Here is a 9,921-nt window from a genome sequence, read left to right as displayed (position 1 = left end):
TTGCGAAATGAATAGTTGCAAAATGAAACTGGTTGCCAAACGTTACGTTGCGAAGAGGCAGTAGCCGCAAAATTATCCATTTTATTTTAAAACATGGACCGTCGTAAAGTAACGCCTGAATCCATAAAGCACGTCTCACTAATTCACAATCCAATGTATATTGCAAATGTTTTGCTCCGGGGTGATCCCCAACAGTATTCCTAAATGTTGTTTATTTCGAAATTCGCAAACTATTTTTCCATTTTATTTATTTCAACTTACTGTTATCGGAATGAGCTGAGGCATACTTACTATATAATGTAGTTTGAAGTCAACAAAATGTACAGTCAATAAAAAACGTGTATTAAAAGTTATTCTTTTACAAAGCTTATCATTAGTTAAGCGTGCTAAATCATTATTATTATTAGTGCTCCTCATAGGTTTCGATGACGCCTGTTATGGGTTCTGATATGGCTGATATGGAAAACTTATACACTCGTGACCGTACCGTAGTCCAGCGTACGTGTAGGTACTTAGGTTTTTCTTTTACGCCAAATCAATAATATTAACACCGTACACACTATGGGAAGATAAACAAATAAAATCTTGCTTCTGGGGTTTGTCCAGTTTGTCCTATTCCCAATCATTCAGTAGTTGCATCGTTTCATCATATGTCTTAACTTCCCAATTGGAGCCATTAATATCCTCGAGCGGTTCATTCGTGTTATTATAGTCATTATCATAATCATTATAAATATTCTGGTCACGAACTAATTCATAATATTCTTGTTCAGTTAGATTATTTCTTTCCATACCCGTGATACCACCCTTTGTAGTCCTATTGTAATTACTCTTATCTTCGTATGATGAACTTTCTTTAGAATCAGCTTTGTACTGAAATAAAAATAGTAATAAAATAATCATTTATTCGCTTAAAACATTAGACATTAAATTATTTTAAAATTTATGACGGTGGAAGCATTCTACACTTCCACTGAACGTAGATATAGTTTAGTTATAGTTAGTGTTTAGTATTGTAACTAAGGGACCCCATACATCCCTGTATTTTTATTATTATTATTTTTTGTTTTTTTTTTTCTTTAATTGTATAATATAGTTTTTAAGTATTTTATTTGTAATTATATTATTATGAAAAAATGACTTTCTGCCAAGTTTCTTGCGGCGCATTCTTCTTGGCGATGAAGGTCTTTCCGAAAGCGCTGGTAGTTTAAAAAAATGACGTGTAAAAGTACCCATTGCGGCCTATTTACTGAATAAATCATTTGTTTTTTTTTGAGTACAAGGGTGAACTATCTGACGGTCCTCTAACGAGGCTGAGCCTGTAAATGCAGGTGGTAGGACCTTGTGCAAGGTCCGCCCGGATTGCTACCACCATCTTGCTCGCTAATCCTGCCGTGAAATAGCAGTGCTTGCATTGTTGTGTTTCGGCGTGGAGAGTAAGACAGCCGGTGAAATTACTGGCACTTGAGGTATCCCATCTTAGGCCTCTAGGTTGGCAGCGCATCTGCAATCCCCCTGGTGTTGCAGGTGTCTATGGGCGGTGGTAATCTCTTACCACTTTCTCCATACAATAAAAACCGGTTTTGTATTCCCTACCATCAGGTGACCCTTTTGCTCGTTTGCCATCCAGTCGAATAAAAAAATATATCTTGAGGACGAGGTATTTTCGAACTTTTCTGACGCTCGATTTCGCATATAAAAACTAAAGTACCTACAATTAAGATACATGCTTGGGAGTATAAGAAAGACGTTATATTTTATCATTATAAAACAAAGACATTAACATGTAGGTAGGTACCGTGGTAGTGTAGTGTAGGTACGGTGCAGGTAACGTGTAGGTGAGTAGGTGGGTCTATTTATATAATTATATTTATCCGTTGCTTAGTACCCCTAAGCTTACTTTGGGAGCTTTGCTAAGCTTACTTTGGGACTAGGTCAATTGGTGTGAATTGTCCCGTGATATTTATTTATGCAGGTACATGTTAACTATACAAAAAATAAATGAAAGTAAACAAAGAAACCGTCAACGATTGCCGGCGCATGGGTGTGTGTGTGTGTGTTTGCTGCTTACATACCTACCTACCGAGATAAACATGCACCACAAAGTAGATAGTATCTTAGTAAAAACAAATGAGAATACATTTTTCAAGCAGGCGTGCCAATTAATTAAAAAGTTGATTGCCATTTTTATTAAATCTTAAATCAACGCCCTAGTTCCTAAGTAAATATTTAGATTTGTCTGATAGTTTCTGATTTCTCCCTACTGACCCATTTGGATTGATCACCCTGTATACCTTGTTTTTTATTATCAAAACCGTTTTTTTTGACAAAATTCGTATCCAATAAACTAAAAGAATTTATTTGCTCACCGCGAGCTATGATAGCTTGTTTGCACCTTTACACTGTAGGAGCAAATCAAAATTATGGTTTACTAATGTTTGGCGAATAACATTTGCAACCTGTTTCATTTTGCAACTTTTCATTTCCCAACTTTTAATATTTCTGAACCGTAAATATTTCAGGATGTTTATACTAACCTAACCTATCAAACACACGATGGCCCTGAAAATAAATTATATTCATCATCATCATTTGTTACCTAAATATTTACAATTTTGGAGTTTAGCGCCTGAATAGTTGCAAAATGAAACTGGTTGCCAAACGTTACCGAAGCAGGCCCAATTATCCATTTTATTTCAAAACATGGACCGTCGTAAAGTAACGCCTGAATCCATAAAGCACGTCTCACTAATTCACAAAATTGTCACTCGCAGATAGTCCAATGTATATTGCAAATGTTTTTGCTCCGGGTGATCCCCAACAGTATTCCTAAATGTTGTTTATTTCGAAATTCGCAAACTATTTTTCCATTTTATTTATTTCAACTTACTGTTATCGGATTGAGCTGAGGCATACTTACTATATAATGTAGTTTGAAGTCAACAAAATGTACAGTCAATAAAAACGTGTCTTAAAAGTTATTCTTTTACAAAGCTTATCATTAGTTAAGCGTGCTAAATCATTATTATTATTAGTGCTCCTCATAGGTTTCGATGACGCCTGTTATGGGTTCTGATATGGCTGATATGGAAAACTTCTACACTCGTGACAGTAACGTTGTCCAGCGTACCTACGTGTAGGTGCTTAGGTTTTTCTTTTACGCCAAATCAATAATATTAACACCGTACACACTATGGGAAGATAAACAAATAAAATCTTGCTTCTGGGGTTTGTCCAGTTTGTCCTATTCCAATCATTCAGTAGTTGCATCGTTTCATCATATGTCTTAACTTCCCAATTGGAGCCATTAATATCCTCGAGCGGTTCTTTCGTGTTATTATAGTCATTATCATAATCATTATCAATATTCTGGTCACGAACTAATTCATAATATTCTTGTTCAGTTAGATTATTTCTTTCCATACTCGCGATACCACCCTTTGTAGTCGTATTGTAATAACTCGTATCTTCGTATGATGAACTTTCTTTAGAATCAGCTTTGTACTGAAATAAGAATAGTAATAAAATAATCATTTATTCGCTTAAAACATTAGACATTAAATTATTTTAAAATTTATGACGGTGGAAGCATTCTACACTTCCACTAAACGTAGATATAGTTTAGATATAGTTAGTGTTTAGTATTGTAACTAAGGGACCCCATACATCCCTGTATTTTTATTATTATTATTTTTTATTTTTTTTCTTTAATTGTATAATATAGTTTTTAAGTATTTTATTTGTAATTATATTATTATGAAAAAATGACTTTCTGCCAAGTTTCTTGCGGCGCATTCTTCTTGGCGATGAAGGTCTATCCGAAAGCGCTGGTAGTTTAAAAAAATGACGTGTAAAAGTGCCCATTGCGGCCTATTTACTGAATAAATCATTTGTTTTTTTTTTTGAGTACAAGGGTGAACTATCTGACGGTCCTCTAACGAGGCTGAGCCTGTAAATGCAGGTGGTTAGTACCTTGTGCAAGCTCCGCCCGGATTGCTACCACCATCTTGCTCGCTAATCCTGCCGTGAAATAGCAGTGCTTGCATTGTTGTGTTTCGGCGTGGAGAGTAAGACAGCCGGTGAAATTACTGGCACTTAAGGTATCTTAGGCCTCTAGGTTGGCAGCGCATCTGCAATCCCCCTGGTGTTGCAGGTGTCTATGGGCGGTGGTAATCTCTACCATCAGGTGACCCACTTGCTCGTTTGCCATCCAGTCGAATAAAAAAAAATATCTTGAGGACGAGGCCGTATTCTCGAACGTTTCTGACGCTCGATTTCGCATATAAAAACTAAAGTACCTACAATTAAGATATATGCTTGGGAATATAAGAAAGACGTTATATTTTATCATTAAAAACAAAGACATTAACATGTAGGTAGGTACCGTGGTAGTGTAGTGTAGGTACGGTGTAGGTAACGTGTAGTGAGTAGGGTGGTAATTATATTTATCCGTTGCTTAGTACCCCTAGCACAAGCTTTGCTAAATTTACTTTGGGACTAGGTCAAATGGTGTGAATTGTGAGCAACGCCATTTTCCAACACAAAATAAAAATAATGATGGCGCCTTTTAACTGGCGCGGAAGCGGTGTAGGTGTGGACTATCTCGCTCTACCTTGGGCTCTCAATTGATATCTCTGTCACACTCTAATATTCTTTGAAACGTAGGCATAAGCTGTTAGAATTGATAGATAATAAAAGATAAAACTTTCGACAAAACAGTGCCGATACCTATTATATTAATTTCTGTTGTCTTGATACTCTCATTCCGATTTCGAGCGCAATCAGTACAAATTTGTACTTATTTAATAATAATGACTGTCTTATTGTATAGCAATAATTTTGTCGCCTTAGCCGGCCTGTGTGTGTTAAAGTGATGTAAATCATAAAAATTGAGTAAGTACTATCGAATTATTGAATTTATTTATATGAAATGCCGTTTTTTTGTTTAAAAAAAATCTTAGTATAGCGTTTACTTTACAAGCCCAACTACTTGAACAGTGACAACTTGTGGAACCTTTTCATAATGACGTCATGTACCACAGGCCAATTTTGTCAAGGAAGTCATGAAATACATTGAGAAACGGTTCCACAGCTAGTCACTGTTAAACGACTCTACTACCTTCGGTTTCGTTTTTTTTTTGTTATGGTCTGGTAAAATTTACTGTTTCTGGTAAAGTTTTCCTTTCTTTCAATATAAAGGTGTGAAAATACAAAAAATACTCGATCATTGAAAATATTTTTACAGATCAATATTAAATGTAAAATTCACGTTTTAAAATCGACTTGCCAATTTGTAACGCCAAATCTAACCCCAAGTGCCTTCAGGCAAGTCCATTCGAACCGGGCCGGCTGCTTGATTTTCAACTTTATTTGTACTGTGCTCAGTGTCGATTATATTTTGTAATTGTGTTGTACGTATAACGTTGACACCCTTCTGTGCTGGTATGACGAAGGTGATAATTTCAATATAAATAATTGAAAAATGTGCTTTTTGTTTGATTTATTAATGAAACCCGCATGAAATACCTTAGGTATAGTTACAAATTACAATCGAGGAAATTGTATCGCGTACCAACGTTACGTTACGTTATGTTATATCACGTTACGTTACAGACTGAGACTTATCTGAGAATCAGACCGACCAAGCAAGACTAAACTTTATGCCAACGACATGAAAACTGTTTTCGATTTACAGATATGTACACAGTCGAGTTCATAAACTTGTGATTGTGAGCAAACATTTGATCAAAAATATCTGAACACGACTCTATTGTTAACGGCGTAGAAGCGTGTTCAGATATTTTTGATACCTGGTAGGTACGGTGGATAATCAGTTTCAGTATGATTTCTTTGGCAGACGGATGGGATGTCAACATGACAGTAGGACAATTAGGACAAAGGTTCCATTCTGATACACAATTCAGTTTCTTTGACTTTAACTTCGTAATAATGTAAATGACCTCAATTCTGGTGGCACTACCTATACCCACAACATCTGGTGAAACTATGCGGCATAATCATAGTCCCCACAAAAGTCAAAGTCTCGCCGTCACCCTCAGCATCCTTCTTTGTCTCAGTAACACCCTTGTCTACGTAATTCGTGTCGTTCATAGAATCCATGACGACATCCTTGTCTAGAAGTAGTTCGTGTTCTTTTTTTTTGTTTTCTGGAACATCATTTATATCTTCGTAACCTAGTACTAGAGGCGGCAGCACTACAAGCCTTGCTTCGCGAGCTGCTTCATACTGAAATATTGAAAAACATAAAATTTACGTCGACAAGGCTGCAAACTTTTATTTGTCATATTTTGCCCCTCCTTGCGACTGAATGACTCCTTCAGTAGTTGGTAGCAGTGGCATAGCTAGGGGGCGCCGGGGGCGGCCCGCCCCTATGTGGGTGACACCCGACCGTGAATATCAGTAGTGCCACCTATAAAAATCCCAAAACTGTGGCAGATTGCATAACCACCACTAAAAGATATTACATACTCAGTGGTGGTAACAAACACCTACTTAATAGGTGCCTACTTGTATAGTAAGTTTCTTTTGATTCGAGTTTTGGGGTGCCATCCATGCTAGCTATAGCTACGCCACTGGTTGGTACACATATTTATTATGATGAGCGGGTGGTGATCATTTCTCATCAGATGATCCGCTTGCTCGTTTTCCTCGCTCTAATTATTATTATTGTTAGCCTATTCTGTCCAACTCCCTCTCATAATAAAAAAAAAAATACTTTGAACATGAAACTACCGTGAGACTCACTCATATTAAATATAATGACCCGGATAACTCACGTCTTAAATCGAGTTTAGCTCGACATGTTTCGGGCTAATCCGTAGCCCTTCGTCTTCGGAGCAACGCGACTCAGCGGCTGCTGCAACACGCGCACTGCGCGCCGCCGCTCTGCTCGCGCGACTACCCGACGAAACTGACACCGGCACACAACTACCCGCGTTTTCATCATCATTACAACTGTCAAATGTAGGGTAGCACACAACACTAACAATATCGCTCTGTAAAGGTACGTTCACACACACCGATGACGCAGCACGAGTATTTAACACCGTTTTCCAACTCGGAGGTACCGTCCAACCACTATCCCGGTTGAAATTCGGCCGACGACTAATCTCGATGGCTTCACGCACTTTCCGCGGAATGAAAAATTTCTCTCTCGCAAGTACAGATACCTTATCAAATCTGATATAGTGCGTCGAATCCGAGTTCATTGAGTGCTCGGCCACAGCAGACCCCTTGTCGTCCTGTTTCCTCATACTGCGTATGTGCTCCGATACCCTTGTGGAAACGTTTCGTCCAGTCTCTCCAATATAGCTCTTGCCACAGGCACAGGGAATCATATATACCCCGGGGCCACTCAGGGGCTCCTTATCCTTCGGCGAACGTACCAACTGTCTGAGCTGCATATGAGGACAGAAAATCGACTTGATGCTATATCTTCGGCGTAACAAGTGTCCGATTTTATCCGTCACCCCTTTTATAAACGGTAAATATACCGGAACCCTCTCAGCTCCCACCGGTCTATGACGAGTCGACACGCCCACCACACGGTTGCACTGCCTCCAGTTACCCAGTACCGCGTATATGGAGGGAATTGAGTTGTGTTTGAAGAGCGGCTATTTGGTTTGGCGCGGTGATTACTTTTTGCAAGTTGATGGAGTGGCCATGGGTTCACCGATTGCTCCGGTCACCGCCAATATTTTTATGGAGTGGTTGGAGGGAAGAGCTTTAAACAACGCTCCCGTTGTTCCCAGATATTGGTGGCGGTACGTGGATGACGTTTTTGCGATTGTGTCCAGGGATAGTTTGTCGCAGTTTTCGGACTACCTTAACACTTTGCACGATAAGGTTAAGTTCACGGTGGAGATTGAGAATGATGGGCAGTTGCCGTTTTTAGATGTTTTGGTTATGCGGGGACCCTGTGGTAAATTGGAACTACAGTTTATCGTAAGCCAACTCATACGATCGATACTTGAGGGCAGATTCACACCACCATCCTTGTCATTTGTCTTCTTTGCCTAGAACGTTGATAAATTGAGCCTTGAATATTTGTGATCCAAAATTTGTGGATCGTGAACTGAGTCACGTGAGACGGGTTTTGGAAAGCAATGGGTACAACTGGAGGCAGTGCAACCGTGTGGTGAACGTGTCGACTCGTCATAGGCCGGTGGGAGCTGAGAGGGTTCCGGTATATTTACCGTTTATAAAAGGGGTGACGGATAAAATCGGACACTTGTTACGCCGAAGATATAGCATCAAGTCGATTTCTGTCCTCATATGCAGCTCAGACAGTTGGTACGTTCGCCGAAGGATAAGGAGCCCCTGAGTGGCCCCGGGGTATATATGATTCCCTGTGCCTGTGGCAAGAGCTATATTGGAGAGACTGGACGAAACGTTTCCACAAGGGTATCGGAGCACATACGCAGTATGAGGAAACAGGACGACAAGGGGTCTGCTGTGGCCGAGCACTCAATGAACTCGGATTCGACGCACTATATCAGATTTGATAAGGTATCTGTTCTTGCGAGAGAGAAATTTTTCATTCCGCGGAAAGTGCGTGAAGCCATCGAGATTAGTCGTCGGCCGAATTTCAACCGGGATAGTGGTTGGACGGTACCTCCGAGTTGGAAAACGGTGTTAAATACTCGTGCTGCGTCATCGGTGTGTGTGAACGTACCTTTACAGAGCGATATTGTTAGTGTTGTGTGCTACCCTACATTTGACAGTTGTAATGATGATGAAAACGCGGGTAGTTGTGTGCCGGTGTCAGTTTCGTCGGGTAGTCGCGCGAGCAGAGCGGCGGCGCGCAGTGCGCGTGTTGCAGCAGCCGCTGAGTCGCGTTGCTCCGAAGACGAAGGGCTACGGATTAGCCCGAAACATGTCGAGCTAAACTCGATTTAAGACGTGAGTTATCCGGGTCATTATATTTAATAAAAAAATACTTGTTTAAAATCTAAAAAATTAAATCTATGAATTGGACGTACCAAAGCGCTGTCATGTTATTATTTAATTTCACTTTTGAGGTTTGGAACGTTTTTGCTAAAATACGTCCAATTTAGCTAAAAGTACTTATTTGAAGAAAAAATTATTCTATTACGTTAAAGTACAGTCACCAGCATTAATATCTGCCACAGCGGAGCGTGCAAAAATATCTGACACGTCCTTCCGGCCCTAGAAATAGAGTCGTATCAGATATTTATGCACGCTTGTTGTGTCAGATATTGGTGCTGGTGACTGTACCTATCATGACTTTATTTTAAACCACTTCTACGAGTACTTTCACCTCAGCAGCGGTAGTTGTTGTTCTAAGGGCGAGGCCTATATGGACTGAAACAATTGCTTTGCTCACCCGCGACCTTATATATATTCATTTATGGGGAGGCCTTTGTTCAGCAGTGGACATCTTCCGGCTGATGATAATGATGATCACTTTCACCTTCACCCTCGTTTTTAACCCCCGACGCAAAAAATAAGGGGTGTTATAAGTTTGACCGCTATGTGTGTCTGTCTGTCTGTGGCTCCGTACCGTAGCTCTTAAACTGTTGGATCGATTTGAATGCGGTTTTTTTTATTTGAAAGCAGGTTTTATAGTGATGGTTCTTAGATTCATCAAAATCGGTTCAGCCGTTTTTGAGATATTGAACTTTGAAGTGATAAATTTGGGGATTTAGTGGCCACAAGGGCCAAAGGCACTAAGTATGTTTTTACATTTTGCCTTTCGTTAACGTTTAGTTTATACTTAATTTGTAATACGTGCCTCGGCAAATCTGAATCCAATCGCAACCACCACCAGCAACGTTTTCATTTTAACATTTGCATATAGTTAAGTGTAAATCGTGTTATACGAGAAGCCATAAAGTTGGATAACATTAATGAAATACGGATTTTTATTTGCCAGAGTTA

General features: G+C 39.5%; 1 protein-coding gene across 1 annotated transcript; it reads right to left on the bottom strand.

The window, feature by feature from the left end:
- Positions 1-5,813: 5,813 nt before the first annotated feature.
- Positions 5,814-9,877, bottom strand: LOC141434704 (uncharacterized). Its single transcript, XM_074097136.1, has 2 exons — positions 9,776-9,877; positions 5,814-6,246 (listed from the first exon to the last, which is right to left on the bottom strand). The coding sequence occupies exons 1-2, from the start codon at positions 9,821-9,823 to the stop codon at positions 5,977-5,979; spliced, it is 318 nt and encodes a 105-aa protein (XP_073953237.1). The 5' UTR covers positions 9,824-9,877; the 3' UTR covers positions 5,814-5,976.
- Between the last annotated feature and the right edge of the window lie 44 nt (positions 9,878-9,921).

The sequence above is a fragment of the Choristoneura fumiferana genome, chromosome 14, assembly GCF_025370935.1.
Source record: "Choristoneura fumiferana chromosome 14, NRCan_CFum_1, whole genome shotgun sequence".
NCBI lineage: Eukaryota > Metazoa > Arthropoda > Insecta > Lepidoptera > Tortricidae > Choristoneura > Choristoneura fumiferana.
This window is presented reverse-complemented; position numbering and strand designations above follow the sequence as displayed.